The sequence below is a fragment of the Larimichthys crocea genome, chromosome XIII (genome assembly GCF_000972845.2).
Source record: "Larimichthys crocea isolate SSNF chromosome XIII, L_crocea_2.0, whole genome shotgun sequence".
In the NCBI taxonomy this organism is placed as follows: Eukaryota; Metazoa; Chordata; class Actinopteri; family Sciaenidae; genus Larimichthys; species Larimichthys crocea.
In genome coordinates this window covers 40,246,071-40,266,752 of record NC_040023.1, presented here as the reverse complement: position 1 = coordinate 40,266,752, position 20,682 = coordinate 40,246,071, and the positions used below count along the sequence as shown (strand labels likewise).

The following is a 20,682-nucleotide window of genomic DNA, read 5'->3' as shown; positions in this document are numbered from 1 at the left end:
TCAGTACTCTTTCCACCTCTGTCCAGATTAGAGAAATCAAAGCTCTTTTCTGGAGACAGACCCTGGACGGGAGCTTTCTAGCGAGTGTCTGGTGGTCAGGCCTTCGCCCACGGGGCAGCTCGGGTGCTTTGCCATTCGGGTGGCAGTATAGTCAATTTCAGTCTGGCTGGTACAGCTTTAAGACTAGGAGTCTCTAACTTCTTATATTCTGCCAAACAAGTGGACATTATTTATAATACACTACACTGAATGTATCTAAGTGTAGTCAACTGCAATAAAGTTGTCAGAACTCAATCAGGATAGAGAGAGGGCTGGCTCAATTCGTGGCAGTGGCAGCTAGTAGTGGCATTTCCGGTGGCAGCCTGAGCTGACCTGTCACGGTGTCTGAGGCAGCTGCCAGGGACCTGCCATGGCAACTTCTGGTGTTATGGGCATCTGTTTTTTAATTTTTATCTTATAAAACAGTCGTCAGAGTTGTATTAGACTCGTTAGTAGTAGCTAGTGGGTATTACGTGAGTTCTGCATTAATTTGCAAGGTTTTGATAAATCTCTCAACTGCTGCCACTGTGTGTATGCGCATGCACACTAAAAATAGAATAAAATGTGACATAGAGCATAAAAAGGTCAGTTAGGGGCCCTTTTATATAATTGTGTTTTTAAAAGTGGTAAATCGTTTTTAAATTATTTGTTTGTGTTTTTGTTTTTTTTACACTTTGGCATTGGCCTTATACATCCTGTATTGGTCAGGTTTAAGGCTTAATAACATATCTATATTAAACACATAGATACACAGATAAAATGTCATAGAAATACAGTAGATTCAAATTAATATTACAATTCAAAAGTCGGTTCTGTTCAGCAAAAACATTGCACATGTTCTTTCTTTTAAAATAAACTGCATTTCTTAGCATTTGTATTTGTTGACAAGCATTAATTAAAACAAAAAGTCCATGTTTGCTTTACAAACATAACTTTTTTTAATGCAAATGTTAATACCAGGTAAATACATGTACAGTTCGTATCTGCGGCGCATGCGCACCTATGAGACCTCTTTAAAGCTGGCGCCAATCCCCGCGTTCCGTCCTCGTGCGCACGTCCAGTCAGTTAACGGTAGATTTACGTTAAAGGGAAAAAACACCGCGCGGACCCTGACCGGATAAACATGAGCGAGACTGAAGGTGAGACGGCTTAAATCTAACCTGAACTATTATTTCACCTGAACTAAAGTCACACTACTTTCTAACTTATACTCAAAATATGATGAATGTTTTAGATACTGCATAAAGTTTAGTGTCTGACGTCACCGTCCACCATCAAAACGGTGCTAGCAACATTGTCATTAAACACGGCTGCTAATTATTTAAATGTCGTGAAACTTAAACACTTTTAACATTAGATTTGTTTGCTCATAACGAGGCTTGCTTAAAGGAGCTGTGGATCTTGTACCTGTTGTAACACTACGTCATTCTGAGCCACGTCACTTTTAACCACATAGGTTAGCAACTAAAGGATGGTGACACCTCCAATTACACTCAAAGAAATGTTTGGGCCAAAATTCAAGACTTTAAAGAAAATTTCCAATCATTTGAATAACATAGTTTTAATATAAATTAATTTTTTAGTTTATTTTTTTAAAAGTTAGTGGGTGCGGCTTATATTCAGGTGCACTCTATAGTCCGGAAAATACGGTAATAAACTTAATGTTAAGCAAGTAATAAGATTACTAATAAACTCAATGTACTTCTGCTCCACAGTAGTGTAGTAGTAGTAGTAGTAGCCAGGTTTATGCATTCAATATTAATAAAGTCAATTTGTTGAATGCCATTTAGAGTTTATTAGTACGATTACATAAATCTTATTTCTTGCTTCACATCAAGTTTGTTAGTTAATTTATATTAAAACAATGTAATTCAAATGGATGGATTCACATTTTCTATGTAATTGAAATGCATAAGTGGCCAACAATGTTTTTGAGTGTAGCTAACACAGCTGGTTGTAAGGACAGTGAAACATGATGGAAAGCCAAGACAAACGTTTAACTCGTCTAACTTTTATTTATTTGTTTGTGCAACAGGGTTCAACATCGAGGACCTGATTAATGTCACGTCACTGCAAGGAGGTAAGTTAGTCACAGTTGCGCAAAATACAAATGAAACCCCAAGACAAGGCTGAAATGTTTCCATGCCTCCCTGTCAGGTGGAGACATGCAAGATCTCAAAGTTCAACAGGTGATGGGCAAATTAAGGAAGCTGCAACAAGGTAACTGATTATGTTCTAGTGAATGAGATATTTCAAATTGTAATTACGTGCACATTGTTTTGGATACTTTAGACATCAGGACACAATTTGGGCCTATTAGTGACATCTTTGGGACTACCTTAAGAGAAGATAAGTTTTATTTTCTAGTAGAAAACCCCTTTACGTGTTTACATTAAACGTTTTGCTTACTTATTATTATATGGGCACAGTTTCCATGTCGCATGATTGTATTTTAATATTTAAAGTAAAGAAAAAAGCAAAGGTGAAGTGGGAGAAGTCACTGTCACTTACTTCCGTTTTCGTTTCACGCGTACGCGCATGCGCAGCGCTGTGGTATGGGTAAATATGTGGGCAAATTGACGGTTAGTGCATTATTTATCCGTCGTATAGGACATTAATTAATCTAATACGTTTAAATCATCTGGGCATAATCATTTATTCGCAATTTTGTAAAAGTCAGCACGGATTTTGACTGGTAACTCAGCTAGTCTAGAACAGGATGTGACGTAATTATCTTGAAATTTTAGTTAGTCTTTGTGAAGCTACACTTCCGCTTCCGTTGGGTAGTCGCGCCGTCTCTTTTTCTTTAATTACATCAAAAGTAAAAAAATAAATAAACCTGTGAATCACGTGTGGCGTTTCTTAAAGCGGTGACCTGCCCGTACAGCTTAAAAACGCTTCAACACGGAGGTCTGAGCTCGACACAAAGCTTTGTGAATGTGCACCAATCAGAAAGCAGCTTGTGTGGACCGTATGCAAATGAGCACGCATTTCCTCTTAGATTTCACAGGAAAAAGTGTCACATAGAACAAAAGCCGTCATAGTTTAACCTAGTAAGGATGTGACTTTAAGTAAAACGCACATTTAGCTACACGTATCGTGTAGAAGTTGAACACTATGAGAAAAACCATGAGTCAGACAGCTGTACGCTCAGACCATACCGCTTCAGACGACGTCAGTACAGCATCTTCAGTGAGGTACATCCTTACCTGTTACTCCATACGTGGAGTTTCAGAACATGATGAATGGAGATCCATGAGATATGATTAATATCTCCGGCTTGTAGGGAACAGCAACACCCTACAAGACCCATTCTGACAATTATGTGAAAATAAATATATTTAAGAACTTGGTCTTAGTGATGAAGTGGAGCTATATTCACTATGTGAAGTCCTAAGTGTAGTACTAAGGTTATTGGTGTGACAGTGTCATCTTCATTTTGTTTTACAGAATATCATGTGACTCCTGAACAAAACTTCATAATATCCACAATAAAACAATCGTCACAGCTGCCGTGTTTCAGTTTCACTGTGTTTCATTTCAGCTAAAAGCATCCTGGACGATGAAATGAAGGAGGTCAAATCAGTCAGTGACTCTTTGCAGAAAGAGCTGACAACTTGTAAGTCATAAAATCATCCGGTCTGATTTTCTTAATATGATTATTCCTATTTTAATTTTCTGTCAGATCACATACCAACATGTACAGGTGCATACCGCCACCTACTGTACAGAAGTATGTCACATTAGGGCGTCTGGACATAAACAAATCTTACGATTGAATCTTGTGTGTTTAAACGAAAAATAAAGTACCATCCCCGGCTCAGTTCATATATCTTATCATCTTATAAGTCTAGTGTCTCTATTTAATATCTGTGTCAATGTCATCACTAATAATTTTATATTTACCTGTTGCACCTGCTGTATGTACCTGTTGCTGACATGTCGTCAGTAGAGTATGTACTTGTTATCCTTTTAGGTAATCATTTATTCTATGTCTTATTTATCATATATGACGTTTATTTTATTATTATATACTGTACGATATTACTCTGCAGTGTTGTTGTTTTTACAGTACAAAATGAAGCTTACCAACTGGAAGAAATCCACAAAGAAAAAGAAGGTACACACACATTATGTCTAACAATAAATTGTAAATGTGTGATTGATTATACCCCATTATGTATGCAGATCTGAGGTCGTGTAGAGTTGATGTTTCGATTGAATGTGTAGTACTATTGAAAACACGTTCGATATAGACAATAGGTATGAATAATGAGTTACTCTGATGTTTTTCTTCAGAGCTGTGCAGGAAGCTGCAGTTCCAGTGTGTCGAGTCTGAGCAGGACTGTGCCAGGTGAGTGCCACACGAACCAGACAAAGATTTTTATTGAAAGTTGTCACCTAAGGAGCAAGTGTTAATGTCTGAACATGACCTATCAACAGACCTCAATCATGTGTTTGTGATGTGTAACACTAGATGGCAGCAACTTATCACTAGAATATTCCCTATATCACTAGATATTCTTTTTAGGTGTCAAAGCTTGGTCTGCATATTTTAGATATATGCCATATTGGATTTGGAAGTGTAATTTTTTTACTAGTTAATATTCAATTTCTGTCTGTACTCCGCATATATAATGATGTAATTGAGAAACCTTTAAAATAATGTATGTTTTTAATCATATATTTTTAATGTAATGTATTCAATGTAATGTAATCATTTATATTTTTAATTTAAAGTAACTTTTACTAAGATAAATTAAGATATTAAAATATGATATGTTTATGTGTAAAATACAAATTTAAAAATAATTTGTAAAATAAACACAAAGAATTTGTTTTTGTAGCATTAAGGCTGATGAGTGTATGAATGCGTCTGTATCATAAATCAATCAGCCGTTATCAACCATGGATTTGTTGGTGGCAGAAAAAAGTTGCATCAATTATAAAGACTTTTGAGTTTGATACCTCTGTTCACCTTTTAGTTTTATGCTATTATAAGTTGTTTAAATTGTTTGCTTTAATTTTATACGTCATCAAAAAAACCACAAGCATGTATTTACCTTGCACATTTTCATAGAGTGCATTTAAATAATATGTGACTGATTATACTATACACAGATCCTTTGGTATGCTGTTAAGCATTTTTGTGTACTGTCACAGGTTCATGTCATGTTGATGTATTGTATACAGTATTACACACAGCAGATTTACATTGTAGTAGACCAGTTACTTGAACACTGACTCAGGTCATTGTTTACTGTACATGAGATCAATGTCATAATAAGAGGAACGCGTCTGTGGTGTAATCACTGAACAACACATCAAAGTTGGGAAGTGGTGAAACGAGGCTAGGTGTCATTCCAGATTTGTTTCCATCATGTATCGAGTGATGAACCATGTGTCTTTTTCAGGCAGTTAGAGCAGAACAAGAGAAGTGATGAACTGCTGGAACAGTACACTTGTGACATCCAGGAATTCAAGCTTAAACAGCGCAAGCAACGGTACTTATTCATTATTAAGTTCAATGATATATTACATAATAGAAAAATATAGAAAGTTCATAAAACCAGCTTTATTCTTGCAGGATGAAGTTTGAACACCAGCTTCATCAACTGATCGATCAGCATAAGAATCTCTACTCCGTCTTTGTAAGACGTCTCTGAAATATAATGATGAAAATATGATTTGTTGATTTTATTAATGACTGTTGACCTTCTAATTATCATTTAGACTCCACAAAGGCTCCCAGTGGAAATAGAGAATGCTGAGAATACAAAGAGTCAGCTGTTATCAGCTGGTAACACATTCTCATAATTTATGCACATTATTCTGCAAGCAATTTTTGTTCATGCATGAGTACAGTGTATGTTTTCCATGTCCGACTCTTTTGAACCCGCCTTGTTCTGTGATTATCATAGAACAAATGAAGTTGGCGCAGCTGCACCGCCTCAATGAGGAGCTAGGAGAGGTGAAGAAAGATAAGCAGCTGGGGGCAACACCTGGAGAAACTCAGGAGGAGTAATGTTTTTACAAAAAGAGTTAATACTCTTGTCAGGTAAAATCTTACAAAAGTCACAGAATCCCGACAAACCAGTATGGTGAAAAACCTCAAAATGATTAAACTTCAAAATGATTACAGCATGTCGGTTTGTATCGGTGACATCAAAGTGAATAAAAAAATCTGTTTAGCCGCTATTTTTCCTCCATGTTCTTGATTTTTTTTAATAACAATTGTTCTGTGAGGGTTTTGTATTCCAGTTTGTTGGCACGTAGTCATAAAACCTGAAATATTTTACATTCTGTATGTGCATGGTGTTTTTCAGATAGGTAGATGCCAATAGTCGTGTCCTGTATGGTGCAGTGTTAATCTCACTTTAATGTTGTGCATCGACCTAATATAAATGTTCATATATTTAAAAATATAAAGTTATGTCAGTGTTGTGATGTTGTCAAATGGGTTTTATTTTAGAAATTTTACAGAGGCTATAAATTAAAACTGCACAACCATTCACTGTGCGCACAGCCACATTCAACTTCAGTTTTAAAGAGATTTAATAAAAGACTTTTGCAGTATTTCAAATACAATGTAATACTATCTAGTTTTTAAAAAAAGACACATGACCCTGTGCAACGGATTTCCCCTTAATTAATGCCAATTAGTTTTTACAGCCTCAACCACATACATACATATTAATTAAAAATACACACACAGCATTTTGATAGTACAGTGAGTGTGATCATAATCTAAATTGGTACTTTAAACATCACCAAGCCGTTTTTCATACAAATATGTACAACATATCCTGTAAAGAAACCCCTGAATTGTCCGTAAAGTAACAGATCCTGTTTTGATCAGTCTTTTGATGTACTGTACAAAAACACTTAATGGTTTGTTGCCCAGCCTAGCTGTCAAGCAGCCTGGGAACTGTACCATATAACTAAATCTTTGGTTTAATGGTGTTTACAGACTAACAAAAGAGTCAGGAGCCCTGCGCAGGGCGTAGGTCTCAGAAGTTAGATGACTTATGTAAGGAGGCATGGCTCTGCTCCAATACTGCAAAATGTACCTATCCATTTTCTCTTCCTTTCCTTTAAAGGTAATTTAAAAGTCTGGGATGGAAAGAGAATTTTCAGGCACATTTTTATCTTTTGTAAAAAAAATCTTTTTTTCCTTTTTCTGTTTTTTTTGTTTTGTTTTGTATTTTTACAGTGTTCATGTGCAACTGTAAATGCTGTACACTTTTATTTACATTACATCAGACAAGAACTACACAACTCCACTCCTTTAACCATGAATGTCTGTAGGCCACTCTCTGAATGGTTATTTTCAACCCTGAGAAGTGGGTCCACTCCACACCTTAACAGAAAGGTACATAACACTTTTCAGAGGCTAAAGTTCACTACAGGCTCTACTTTTTATCCAAGCTCTACTGCTGCTGCCTCAACATTAGATTTAGATGTAAAAACTATTTTTTTCACTTTCTGATTCTGATTTTGCTTCATTCTCCTTAATCTCACAGATCTGCCCTTAAATTCCCACCCTTCACCAATTCTTTATCTCATTCTGTTTCTCCTAAATAATCTCATTTGCTTTCTCGTTCTCTTGGTCAATAGTCCTTCTGGCTTTGGTAATGCCCTTGGTGGGCCATTGGCACACAGTGAATCCACAAAGACACTTTTCTGCCATTGAGTTTCAAACCAGTTGAAGCTTCACACTTAGAGAAACACATAACACTGGTACTATACATGTGATGCCACCAGTTTTAAAACTGGCATGTATCTATCTCCCTCACCCTCACCATGTGATGTCTTTTTTCTTTCTAATTCCCTCAGTCACGTTCATGCAAACTCATTTATAGGAAAGTTGCTCTACCTTCTTCTGTTTGGTGAAACATTAGCCCATGAAACCAGTATACGTGTAGTCACTCTTCTTTCTTTCAGTCACCATATAAGGCAAAAATAGTACCAGGTCTTGGCAAACAGGGGCATTCCAAACTTTAGTTTGTTTTATATATATCGTCTTTTCAAGTTTTATTACTTCTTGTGAAAATCCAGGAAAGGCTGCAGTGTTGAGCCACAGAGGTACTTTGATAGTGTCGTTGGCAAATACAGGTCTTTTTGATCATCTTGCATAAATAGTTTCCATATAAAAGGTTGCTCCTCCATCTGACGTTATCCCAGGTTATTCCCCATCTGTTAACACAACAACAGGGATAACAATGAATATAACAAAGTATGAACTCTAGCCCAGTTTCATCTGTGCTTTCCCCCTCCTCTTCCTCACTACTGTTAGTAGCATCCTCAAGAGACAGTCCTAAGTACAGTTTTCTGCTTATCTTAATGTCACGTTGACGCTAGTTCTACAAGACTTCTAGTGAATATATAAAGCAATGAACATTAGCTTGTCTATCAAAATTTATTTTCACAGCTTCAAAGCAGACACTGTAAAATATTAAATCATTGTCCAGTAATAAAAATGAATTTTTGAAATCATACAAACAGCATCGTTATTTCTATAATTATTGACTTTGTGTAAAAAAATGTAAAAATCATTAGAAACTTTCCCAAACACCGGATCGTTACATTTTATGTACAAGACTCCATTTTTAAACTGAATTAAACTCTTAATTAAAAATCAAAAAGTTCGTAATGCCTAAACATTTAGAGTCAAAACATAGTACTACTACTACTACTACTACAAACAAGTGTCACTGTATACTGGTGCATCTGATCAACTTAAGCAATGCAGAATTTAATCATTATTTTTAAACATATTGTTTTTGGTAATGTAATTTAAGCTGAAAACCCTGAACCCGTTACTTAACTACTTCTGTTGTTTACACCTAAACAGTTTTTGCTTTTGTTCATATCTCTTTCCCATCCATGCTGCTAACATCCCCCTTGCTTTGACAGACTACCTCAAAGCGGCTGTAGACCTTCTTCTCCTTCCTCAAACTCTCTATCCTCTTCAGGAGTCCCTCCCGCTCATGGACGTTGCCCTGCGGTCGCAGAAATCGATTCTTTTTTAAGGTGTTCTGTCTCTCCAACCCCTTATCCCCGGTGTCACTTTCTACATCCCCTCCCGTTTCTTCTCGCTCTTGTCTGTTCTTCTGGCTGTTGGCCGAGATCTGCTCTAGAATGACTTTGGTGTCATCTCGTAGGTTGCTGCTGAACAGAACAGAGCTGGCTGGGGACTGGTATCGAGATGGGCCTGTTAGGCTGGTCTTGTGATTGGCTGTAGTTTGGTCGGTGGTAGTAGCAGATGCTGCATCTTTAGCCGAAGAACTCTGTTTTTTGCTTGAATCTCCAGTGACCTCAATGACCGTGCTCATGCCCTTTTCATCTCCTGAAGATTTCTTTTCTTTGTCCTTGGGCCCGAGGAAACCTTTTAGCCTCTGAGTCTGCTTCTTTAAGAAGTCAATTGTCTTACCCTCACCCCTTCCCTCGCCAAGTGTGTTGATGGACGTATTAGATCCCATAACTTTTTGCATTCCTTCCTTAGTGTCTTCACGTGTCATAGTTGAAGAACTATGAGAGCGGCTCTTTTTCAGTTCACTTTTCTCTGCATCTGTAGCATCTGTGGTCAGCATCTCCTCACCACAGGAAATGCGGCGAGGATTCAGTCCTTTGAACTTTAACGGATCCCTCCTGAAGATCTTAGGCGAAGGAATGGGCTTCAGGGACTTGAATATATCCCTCTTTTGACCCTCTGATGCATTCTCCTCTTTCTGAGGTTGAGTTGTCTCTGTAGGCTTTAGGTAGCTCGTGGAAGGCTTGGCAGAGCTTATGGGTGGTTTTGAGGAACTAATTGAAGGTCTGCGAGTGAGCTCCGTCAGTTTTGCAGAGATGTCTGGCCTCTTTGATTCAACTTCTGTTGAACCAACAGAGACAGTTCGGATCTGTGGAATTGTCACAGGGTTTAGAGGAGGTTTATCAGAAAGGTCTGGCTTTTTTTCTGCAGGCTCTGGAGCTTTTAGTGATGACTCTGTCGCCATTGTTGAGGCTTTTCTCTTGGCAGCCAGATCTTTGAAATACTGCAGTCGACTGGCTGGGTCATTCATGTTCAGAGATGATGATGTTGTGACTTCAGATTTCTCTACAGTTGGTGTCGTCTTTACCTCTTCGTTGGTTTTCTGAGGCTCCTCTTTTGCTTTAATCTCATCTTTCAGTCGAGTCTCTATTTCCTCTTTCTCCTTCTCTTTCTCCTTTGCTTTCTCCCTCTCTTTCTCCTTTGCTTTCTCCCTCTCTTTCTCCTTTGATTTCTCCCTCTCTTTCTCCTCTCGTTCTTCTTGCTCTTTCTCTTTTTGTTTCTCCTTATCTTTTTCATCAGCCTTCTTTCTCCACTCAAAAGGCTCACGAGACATTGATCTCCTCTTCTCTAGGATCTGGGCCACAATCGAAGAAGTGCGTACTGTGTCTAACTGTTCATCTTCCTCTGTGGCTGGTTTTAAGCCCAGGCTACCACTGTGTATCTCTGCCTTGGAAGATGAGAAAATAAGTGAGGAACGCAGACGAGAGCTGCGTTGAAGGAGTGGGTTAATACGTGAACGGAATGATTCATGTTTGGACAGGAAGAGATCTTGAGTCTCTTTCACCTCCACATCCACACCCATTTCCTTTCCTGCACCCCTATCAGCCTCTCTCTCCCTTTCTTTCGCTGCCTCTCTCTCCTTTTTCTCCAATGAAAATGGCTTTAAGTCACTAACTGTCTGAAGATCCTTGCTTGTTGCTGAGTCTTTACTGTTGCTCTCGCTTAACATGGGCTTTCCAAAGCGTGGCCTCAGGATATCTGGTCTGGCTTTTGGGGCAGCATTTGGTGGCTCCTTATTAAAGCGGGGAACTGAACTTTCAGGGACAGTTGGCTGCTGAGATGGTGGAGGATCTTCAAATGCATCAGGCCCCATAGGTTGAGTCAGACCTTCTTCTCCACTGTCCTCATAAGTGCTGAGATAAGAGTTTATTCTCCAACTCCTCAGGCCTAGCTTAGCATCTGCATCTTGATCATGCTCTTGATTAGATTGTTTGGCAAACGGCTTCTTCTCAGGTGGGTGAGGCTGCGTGGGTGAGCTCTGACAGGCATATGCCTGACCTATGCTTGGCCTCTTATTGAAGGAACCTCCTCCATACCTCCCAGCTAACGGAGGTGCCTGGTGACCATCAGGTCCTCTCAAGTCCTCAGATGAAAAGAAGTCCCGACCATAGTTTGCAGGTGGAGGTTCGTGATCTGAAGGAAAGCTTGAGTCTGAATACTGGTCAATGGAGAGGTGCGGAGTGCGACCTCGAAGTCTGTCGTAGTGTCCATGGCCAGAACCCGGCCCAGGCCCTTCACTGTAGTAATGGCTACTTTGGGTCTGCTCCCTGTGAAGAGAATGAAGAAGCATTTTGTGAATTGTTCTCTGTAAAGACATGCTTACATAAGATGGTGATACATGTAATGATTCACATTCCAAATTGTTTTATGTATAACTACCTGTGGAAGTCCGTCTCTTCCAGATTATTCATGACTCTGTGCTTCATGTATTGCTTCGAAGATGTGTAGTTTTCCTGGGTTCCCTCTGCATAGCTGTGCCTCTTAAAGCCACTACTACTCATTTCCATCTGCCTGGAAACTATGGACCTTCCCTGCTCCAGGTACGACTGCTGCAGACGAAACTGTTGCTGGGAATACTTCCCAATTGTAATTCCTGGCCCGGGTTCAATGCTGTGACGAAACGGGTCGTTCCTCCGGAAATGAAGTCCAAGGTTACGATCAGAGTCTCCGTAAGGAAAGGCAGAGGGAAGCTCAGGCTGCCTGCGGTAACCTATGGGATTACGCAAAGATTGGGTCCTCTTCAAACCAAACTGGCTGCTAAAGTAATTGCTGGTGCTGCTGGTGTCGGACAAAGCAAGTGCTCCATCAGATGGGTCAATCACTAGAGGCTCTGACTGAGCAAAGAGAATGCGAAACTCTTCATCGAAGGTGGCAACCAGCCCTCCAAGGAAGAGGTGAGCGATGCAGCGGTGGATCTTCTCGTAGGACCACATGAAACTATAAGAAATAACAGTGGAGGCTATTAAAGTACTTTCATTTACAGAATAACTGACAAGGGATCAAAATAAACAGAGTTAAATGACTCACCTGTAGTTGCCACTGAGTACAGCCTTGCAGTCAGCCAGCAGGAAACGATCTTTCACCTGCCCCTTGAATGATTTTCCTGTCCGGGAGTAATAGGTTATTCCTGCCACAACCCTGACACGCATCATCTGTAAAGAAAAATTTCAGTTTTGTTATGGATACATACAAGTCTTAGTGGAAATCATATGTTAGAAATAATTACACAGCACAACAAATGTCAAAGGCCAGTATGACCAGTAATGAAGAGGCAAACTCACAGGAATAAGTTCCAAGTTGACTTTGCAGTTGAGGACCATAGTGACAAAGTGATGGGAGTCCTGCTCGTCCAGCAAAACGTAAACAGGAACATGGCGTGCTGCCGCAGCCAAGAGGTCAGAAAAAATGTCAACGTCTGTGAACTTGTCCATTACTACAGCAATAACCTGGAGAAGAACAAAGACAAGAGGATTAGTCAAGGTTTGTCAGTGTAATATGGTCTTTTGTTAGTCTAGTTTTATAATAATCTTGTCTTGTTTCTGTCGGTGATTTAAAAATACAACATGTGAACAATTACACAAACTGAATGAACTTTGGCGGCGGGAGCTGTTCATTGTGCATTGAACATTGTGCTCTCAAAATAGAACTTTACATAACATGTACATGTTCATGGTACTTTTGACAGAAATTAAAAAGGTTTCTCCTGAAAGTATGAAAGTAAAATTGGATGTTAAAAGACCAGTGCGTAGGATTTAGTGGCATGAAACACATGAAATGCACAAGGCCCAATCTAGATATAATTGCTTAATTTGTCTTCAACTTGTTTTATTTATTTATTTTTTCTTCCTTCCTTCTAATGTATTTTATCTGTATTGATGTTGTACAGCACTTTGGGCAATGTCTTGTTGTATTTAAATGTGCTATATAAATAAACTGACTTATGACTTAGAGCCAGTGTTTAGTTTGTCAGTTCTGGGCTACTGTAGAAACATGGCAGACAAAGGGTCTGGGCTCATTTGAAGGTAATAAAGACATAATGATCCTCTATTTTCAGGTGATTATACACTAATGAAAACATAATTATGTATATTATATTCCATTCTATAAATAGAGCCGACTAAAGCTTACACACATATTTTACACATATTTTATTTACTATAGATAATATAAAAATGTAAATATTGAATTAAAATATTGCCGATACACCACAATGGATACCTCTCAACTAAATAAATGAGACAAAATTAACATTTAACTGCACTCAATGTATCAGCAGCAGATAAGCATGGTAGAGAAAGATTAATGATTCTTCGTGAACCTGTCTTCTTTGTGCATGTTGAAACACTTTTACAAACGTCACTCCCCCGAGTCACTTGTAAATTTTGACACAGTAAAAGAGACTGTGTACTCAGACAGGGCCTACCACACCGGCAGGTTTGACTGCTTGTGACATTTGACATCTACAGTTAATTCTGTTTTTAATTTAGCCAAAGGCTAGTATGAAATCCATCCGCAAGGGAGTGGTGCAAAGTGGCAGACAGAAAGTACGATTAAACAAACTATGAGACAGAGTAACCCACACACACACACAAGTTACTGGCAGCCCTTTATCTCGACTTTTTTTTTCTTTTTAAAGAGATAACATTTGATTTGTACAGTACATACCGATAAGACAGAGAGAATACGCTGATGTAAGACATGTGGTTATTTATTATACTATACAAGTTGTCCACCCATCCACAAGAACACATGTAGCATATTTGTAGTTGTACACAGTAGCTGAATAAATAAAATTTCCAAACGTGATATGCATCTTCAGATGCAATTCTTCCCCCGGAAATACCAGCTGAAAACAAATTATCTCTGTGTTTCCTCTTCCTCCCTTCAACTTACTTGGCATGCATTCTTGATCAGTCTCCTGGCCTGCTCCTTGATGCTTGGCATGTCTGGGTCGGAGGGGTTCACCAGAGTGGTGACCTCTGTGGGACCCATGAAGCTGTGCTGTGGCAGTGGCCAGCCCAGGTCCAGCCCCGGAGCAGCCAGGTCAGACTGCATCGGCCAATACGTGTCTGAGGAGCCATCAGGCTCATTCGCACCATCATAGTAAGTCAGCTCTGGCATGCTGGAGCTCAGGTTGGGTGTCTGCATTGTGGACTTGATAAATTCAATTTCCGACCGTGCCAGGAAACTGACCACATCTGCCGACTGGAGGAAGTCATGGTAGCCCTGATGTGATAGGAGACACACGGAAATCATTCCATCATATAACCAACAAATCAATTAGATACACATAAAAACACATGAGTAGAAATCTGCAGTGTTACCTGTTCGTCATTCTCTATAAGAGCATCAATAGCTAGACGGTACTCCTCACGATAGTGTGGTGGCAGATAGTTTGGGTCAAGGGGGTTATCACCGATCGAGGAACTCTGGGATCGGTGTGCCATGGTTGCAAAAAGGCGTGGGGTCAAAGGTCACGAGGTAAGGAAGGAGGAACTTAAACCTGTGCAGACAAAGAAAGAAAGATATTACAGCAAACAGATGAACGATTAATGTTAACCTGTTCCGTTGCTTTTGTAGTTTCAGCTAGAAAATACACCACACCTATATGTGTGATATACAATACTCATGATCCTACCCAATATTCCTTAGGGTGATGAGAGGAAGAACACTACTCAGGCAGACGAATTACCTATAACCTCTTACACAAAGCATCTATTGTTGTTAAGTCAAAGCTTGTGTTGTAAGCGCCTTTCAGATTAACGCACCTTCACCTGCACATGTCTACAGAAATATTTTCCTTCCCAGCCAAGGCGACATTCCTATATTTACAAGGCAAATGAATGCAGCTGAGCAGAAAGAGATGCAGATTCATTTACATGAATCATTAATAATTAAGTTGTGTCTGATGTATTTAATAACAGGGTTGATGGTTTGCCATTAATATTATACATGACACAAACTAGGTGTAGCACTTTCACTATAACTTATGCCATAAAATATTTGATTATATGACCTTAAGCAATAATAAAGAGAAACAACGGTGGTATAATTTCCAATTTACTACATATCAGACTTTTTTTGTCCTCATTACAGTCTGGTGCATTATATTTTCTGTCTTCTGTTATTCTCTGTAGACTCTTTCATAGTTTTATAGTTTTTATATTTAGACTGAGAATGAAAGTTCACATGACTTTATGGCATCACACATTAGAGTAGCATTCAGACAAGCTTGTGATAGCGCCAGAGATGAAACAAAATTCAATCTGGCTCCTGAGGAAACTGCACATAAAGGTAAAGAACAAAGACAAACAACAGGACATGGAAGATACAATGGAAGAAAGAGAAAAGCCAAGTGAGAGGAAAAGAGGTGGGAAAGGCATGGAGAGCTGTACCGACAGGTTCTCTCATATCTCTGCTCAGTTCTGGTGCGTCATGCTTCAAGCTAGTACTCAGATCTCAACCTGATAAATGTGTGTCTGTCATTATACTTATAATTGATTCAGGAGACCACGATGAGTAAGCTTTCGGCTATGCACCGACTTGAATTGGCTTAAACTTAGTTTAAGGTAATGGAAGAAACAACGTTACATAACTTTTTGCAAATGTGCAATTGTTTAAGTGAGAAAGTGAGCGGTAATTTTTTTAGATCTCAAGAGTTCAACGTCAACTCTGAGCCCGAAAGAGACCCTTTTAGAGAACAAGACAGATGGGAGGCAAATAAACTGGACACAACTAGAAATGATATAATATAATATAATTAGGGCTGAGGCTGTTATTTTCTCTGTGAGCAACATGTGACAACCTGAGGATAAAAAAAAAGAAGAAAAGAAGCAAATGATTATCTAAAATGTTGCGATTCCATCCATCCATTTCCTGTAACCACTTATCCTTATCAGTGTCCAGGGGGGCTGGAGCCAATCCCAGCTAGGTACACGGTACATCCTGGACAATTCACCAGTTCATCACAGGACCAAAAGTTGCGGTTCATCTATTAATAATTTTACTGTATCTGCTTCCAAAACATAAAGCAGATGCTGACTGCCACTAGTAGGGTTTCGTTTGGCATCTGATAAGAGAGGACAGAATGAGGATGAGCACATTTCACAAAGGTCTCAGGCTGAATTCCAACCCACAACACAGTTATGTGTTATGCACCATCCACAGTGCCAAGCAGGACACCCCCTCATTGATATTTAATGTGGTCCTGACAGCTGTACACTGGATGGGTCATCTGACGGTAGAGATGTGAGTTAACGAACACTAAACGGTATCCAAAGTGAAACTGCTAAATCTCAGGAACATACACAGGTTCCTTCTGCACATGCAGAAGGTTTTGTGGCCAAAACAGGAAGTGTTTTGGACACATCACCATGGAAATGTACAGACGTATGGTTGACTGACAGTCTGGGTACAAGATCAGGGTGTGTGTGTGTGTAATGTGGGGTCTGAGTGGGAGGGTGAGTAGGTGTTTTGCAAGGTTGTACCTGCTTAAGAAGTGTGCTTGAGGTGTTTTCTGTAAACTTCCAGGCCCACTTCACTTGATAGCAAAGAAGTTCTAACCCGCAAAATCAATGGGAGAAGCCGGTTTAGTCAGAGGCCTGGTGAGTCACTGGGTAGCCTGCCTTGGCCTGGCCAGATAACTTGCAACATTGCTGGACTGTGGTGATTCATCTGATGGCTGACATCCTGTTTCCTGAAATTAGTCCTCTGTGGCGTGGTATTCCCATTTGAAAGTTCCACAGTGGGCAGCAAAGGCACGTTAGGCGCACAAAGTGCTCGCTCGGAATAATTTTATTCTGGCCAAGTTTCTAAAATGGAAGAATCTTAAGTACTTTGATCTGTTTTGTCTTGTTCATTTTTTTTAAAAGTAATCTAGCAGCCTGGGGCTTGATCTGTATAAAACTAAATCATGCTGAGGCGGCAGTAACGCGCATACTTGAGGACTTGTGATAACAGCCATAAAGTAAGAGATGGGCACCTGTCTGTGCACGTCATCGAACATGCATGGCAACACGACAAAACAAACACTGCGAAGCCTTTAAAATGATGACACAGATCTGATATCGTATTTCAGTTAAAAAAAATAAGGAGGGGTCCAACTCATGATTAGAATCATTATTGATTCATCTTTTCATTAATTGATCAAAAAAAAGTCCCTGAGGTGGATATGTGACTCAAGAGAATGACTCAGTAGCACAGTAACACTAAACAAAGCCCAGGGGGCCTGTGGAAGGATGAAGCAACAGAACAACAACACAATGTAAGAAGCATGACGGACTTTCTCCGATTCACCTGGCTGGCAGAATATTCAAACAAATAGCTTTGTTTGTCGTTATAGCAACCACAGTAAGCATCAAAATGTAGATAGTGACATGGGATAGTAGAGATCTTTGACTCTTTTTGGTCTCTCTTTCAGTTCCTCCCTTAGTTATAAAGCTTTCAGTTAGCCACACAAGGACGTGCCTGCCCTAAATGTACCATTAACAAAGCCTGTTTGAAACACTAAACCACCACAGGGCAGGCAGGCAGCAACCGACAGCAGCTCCTCAAGGCTGATCAACTCAATATTCAGGTGTGTCCTCGCTGTAACCTGTAAACAGCTAATTCTCTGCATTCCTGCATGAACCTTGACGTGAGAAAGAAGAAGAAGAAGAAGTGAATAGCCGAGGGAAGAAAACATTTTTCGTCTCAACATGTGAATCAGGAAAATTGGCCTGTGGAGACACAAACTATCAAACAAACTCCATGAAATGTGTTCTGTTTTCAGCCTGTCGCTCACACATATATCTGAACACGCCTCGCTAAACAAACACCAGGATTGATCCGGCATACCTCTCTCCGCTCGATTCGTTTTGTTCGATAATTCAGTGTGAATGGAGTGACAAAACAATACCTGAAAACAGGTTTGGAGGGACAAGCCTGTCGTCTCCTGGGTGCTTACAACCTTTCAGTGTCACTTATTTGTCAGATGAACACACATGACCTATAAGAGCAGACCGACAGATAAGAGCAAACAAACACATCACACATCTGTACATCATCACACCTCAGCTCCACCGGTGGATACCACAAGGTCAGGTTAATGTATACTATACAAGAGAACACATGGCCATATAGATCCTCCCTTTTTTTTCTAAAGCAGCTGCAGCACCGCTAGAAAAACAGGTCCTATGTGTCATCTGTTCCAACTGCCTTAACGTCTGCGGTCAACTTCAGTGGAAAACCCAACATTAAAAGCATAAAATGTTTCTAATTTGCCTCCTCTCTCTCTCTGTCCCTCTTTGTTGCTCATAAATGACTTACAACCCCTCAAATAGACAATAACCCCCTTGTAACACATACAAAGAAAACAAAGCTATGAATGGGATGCAGCCCCGGCCATAGTGTGACAAGATGTGATCTATAATGAGAAGCACACCACAGAAGAGCTGGCACTACAAACTTTTCCCTCGCAAATTATAACCACATGTTGGACTATTCCTATCCAGTGAGTCACTTTGAATGAATGGAGGGAGGAAAAACATGTAAAGGTAAAGTTTGAATCAATACATTGCTTTTTTTTTATTGGATTAACAAAATTGATCTGCTACTGCAAAACAGATCGAAGCCTACAGATCTATACGTCTGTCAGAGAGGACATGAGCCGTACTTGTTTACCTGTATGATGAGAAGGAAAGGAGCCTGCCTTGTCTCAGCATTTATCTCTAAATTACAGGGACTAAAGTTGACATGACGTGCAACTCCTACATAGCATTGTGCAACCAAGACATGCTTGTAAAAGTGTCTCTACCCTCTCAAGCTTTATTTATTACCTATAGGTCCATACAGTACAGTTCAGGCAAAGCTCAGGGTGGCCTGAAAAAAAAAAAGTAGATAGACTATGAATGTTTTCAATAGTCTGTCAGTGCCAGCCAGCAAGGAGCCTCATGTGTGCTTAGACTATAATAACAATGCCGTTCATGTTTAGTAATGCACATAATCCTGTGAGGAAAGTAACCCGAACTTCACTTTTTCTATTAACACTCACATTAATAAAGGAATAGAATAGAATAGAATTGAATAGATGCACATAATAAGGATATTAAACCCAGAAGATGCCATTAGAATAAAACAGAACAGAATAAAGTAGAACAGCACACACATTGACAGGATAATAAAAGAGGACAGGACACAGTAGAATAGAGTAGAACAGAATAGACCCTCTGTACAAATAGTTCCTTTGTCCCAGCTTGCACTTGCAAAGTTCGCCTTTATTTCCACTCCGTACCTCCCAACTTTGCTGCAGATCCTGTCTTCTCTTTGTACCGACGGTGAAACCGCCGAGTGCGTCTCCTTCCTGTCCGTGTCACATTCCTCAGATCAGGGGGGGTAAAAAAAAAAAGAAAGAAGAAGAATCCACACAAACCCCCTTTATGTATCCTCCGGAGCCGACAAGACAGGCGACGCGAGGCAAACACGGACACCAGGCCCCGGCTGAGTGCTTCACTCGGCGGTGTGAGAACCTCCAGAGGCGCCGCCACAGAGCAGCGGGATGAATGAGGAAGAAGCCCGACAGCTCCTGCGTTGGGCAGGGCTTTCCCACCGGTGTGACTCCTCCCAAACCCGCTGAGTACTGCAGCCAGAAGACCACTGGAAGTTTACTCCCAGTGGCATGTTTCAAAAGTGCTGGTCTTTGTGTTATTGCTTGCTAATTGGTGTCTTATCTAGTCTTTTTTAAACAGAAGAAGAAGTCCCTCCAAACTCAGCTTCTATAAATAGAATAAAAGTTAGAGGCTGTTTCACCCTTCTTCCACTGACACTTGTTTAGTCTTGACTTTATGATTAAATATTAAATATAACACCACTGGCCCCAGAAAAACAGAGTTTCATTCATACTATGTATTTGTTTATGGAATAAAGTTCTTCAGTCTTGAGTCCATGGAAGATCTGCAGTTTAAAGCTGCGCTGTGTAATTTTCCCAAGAGAAGAAATAACAGTCATACAAATGAAAAGTTAAATTCATATCAAATCATACACACCATTTCTCAGTTCAATACACTCACTTGGTCTAGTATGACTACTAGCGTACAGTTACATAGGCTCTCTTTTGTTTCTTTGGAGACGATGTTTCCCACATAAACATTGTGTAAATGAGTCACCTGTTGTTTTCCTTCATGACCAAAATACTGCTGCGACACTGCTGAATAAGCCGGCTACAAAAGCTCTGTTGTTCTTCTTTCCTTCATCTTTTTATTTGGGGGATTTTTAAACACAGTTTTGTGTCTTTGTTAACATTTTTAAAGTGAAATTCAGATATCGCTGTATATAATCCTGCATTACCGATCATCAGTCAAGGGTTTATCCTGTGAAAATGCTCTATGAACTGTTGACATCAAATCAAACCTTCTTCTCAATTTACACGCTTCATTCTGTTTTTCAGCCGGTGGGTTTTATGTTTGCTTCTGTAAAACCTCAAACATTGTTTGGAATACTTTGATTCAGTAATTAACAAATGCTTGAGCAGATCCAAAATAAGTCGATGCATGTCCACATCCATCGCAGTATTG

General features: G+C 39.7%; 2 protein-coding genes and 1 non-coding gene across 4 annotated transcripts; 2 read left to right on the top strand and 1 right to left on the bottom strand.

The window, feature by feature from the left end:
- Positions 1-1,043: 1,043 nt before the first annotated feature.
- Positions 1,044-6,483, top strand: si:ch211-199g17.9 (uncharacterized). The gene is made up of 10 exons (XM_010737920.3): positions 1,044-1,178; positions 2,075-2,119; positions 2,197-2,259; positions 3,584-3,658; positions 4,112-4,159; positions 4,339-4,393; positions 5,454-5,543; positions 5,627-5,690; positions 5,773-5,839; positions 5,961-6,483. Exons 1-10 carry the CDS (start codon positions 1,163-1,165, stop codon positions 6,062-6,064), a joined length of 627 nt encoding a protein of 208 aa, XP_010736222.2. The 5' UTR covers positions 1,044-1,162; the 3' UTR covers positions 6,065-6,483.
- LOC113747537 (U8 small nucleolar RNA) lies at positions 3,226-3,358 on the top strand. The gene has a single exon (XR_003463694.1). It is a non-coding gene; the product is annotated as a U8 small nucleolar RNA (small nucleolar RNA).
- Positions 6,484-6,913: 430 nt separating the features above from the next.
- On the bottom strand, positions 6,914-19,752 carry fam83hb (family with sequence similarity 83 member Hb). 2 transcript variants are annotated; one of them, XM_019264339.2, is made up of 8 exons: positions 19,404-19,747; positions 14,458-14,636; positions 14,027-14,359; positions 12,415-12,579; positions 12,161-12,285; positions 11,513-12,070; positions 8,961-11,400; positions 6,914-8,235 (listed from the first exon to the last, which is right to left on the bottom strand). In XM_019264339.2, exons 2-8 carry the CDS (start codon positions 14,578-14,580, stop codon positions 8,215-8,217), a joined length of 3,765 nt encoding a protein of 1,254 aa, XP_019119884.1. In that variant the 5' UTR covers positions 14,581-14,636; positions 19,404-19,747; the 3' UTR covers positions 6,914-8,214. The 2 variants fall into 2 exon arrangements, with proteins under 2 accessions (XP_019119884.1, XP_019119883.1); XM_019264338.2 differs by lacking the exon at positions 6,914-8,235 and having other exon boundaries at positions 8,252-11,400; positions 19,404-19,752.
- Positions 19,753-20,682: the final 930 nt, after the last annotated feature.

Bases quoted from the DNA above. Each gene is read 5' to 3' on its own strand.
- si:ch211-199g17.9 (XM_010737920.3), top strand. The intron at 3,659-4,111 runs GTAAGTCATAAA...TTGTTTTTACAG, and splicing joins GCAGAAAGAGCTGACAACTT to TACAAAATGAAGCTTACCAA. The intron at 4,394-5,453 runs GTGAGTGCCACA...TGTCTTTTTCAG, and splicing joins TCTGAGCAGGACTGTGCCAG to GCAGTTAGAGCAGAACAAGA.
- fam83hb (XM_019264338.2), bottom strand. From the start codon at position 14,580: ATGGCACACCGATCCCAGAGTTCCTCGATCGGTGATAACCCCCTTGAC. The intron at 12,071-12,160 runs GTGAGTCATTTA...TATTTCTTATAG, and splicing joins GTACTCAGTGGCAACTACAG to TTTCATGTGGTCCTACGAGA. The intron at 11,401-11,512 runs GTAGTTATACAT...TTCTCTTCACAG, and splicing joins GAAGAGACGGACTTCCACAG to GGAGCAGACCCAAAGTAGCC.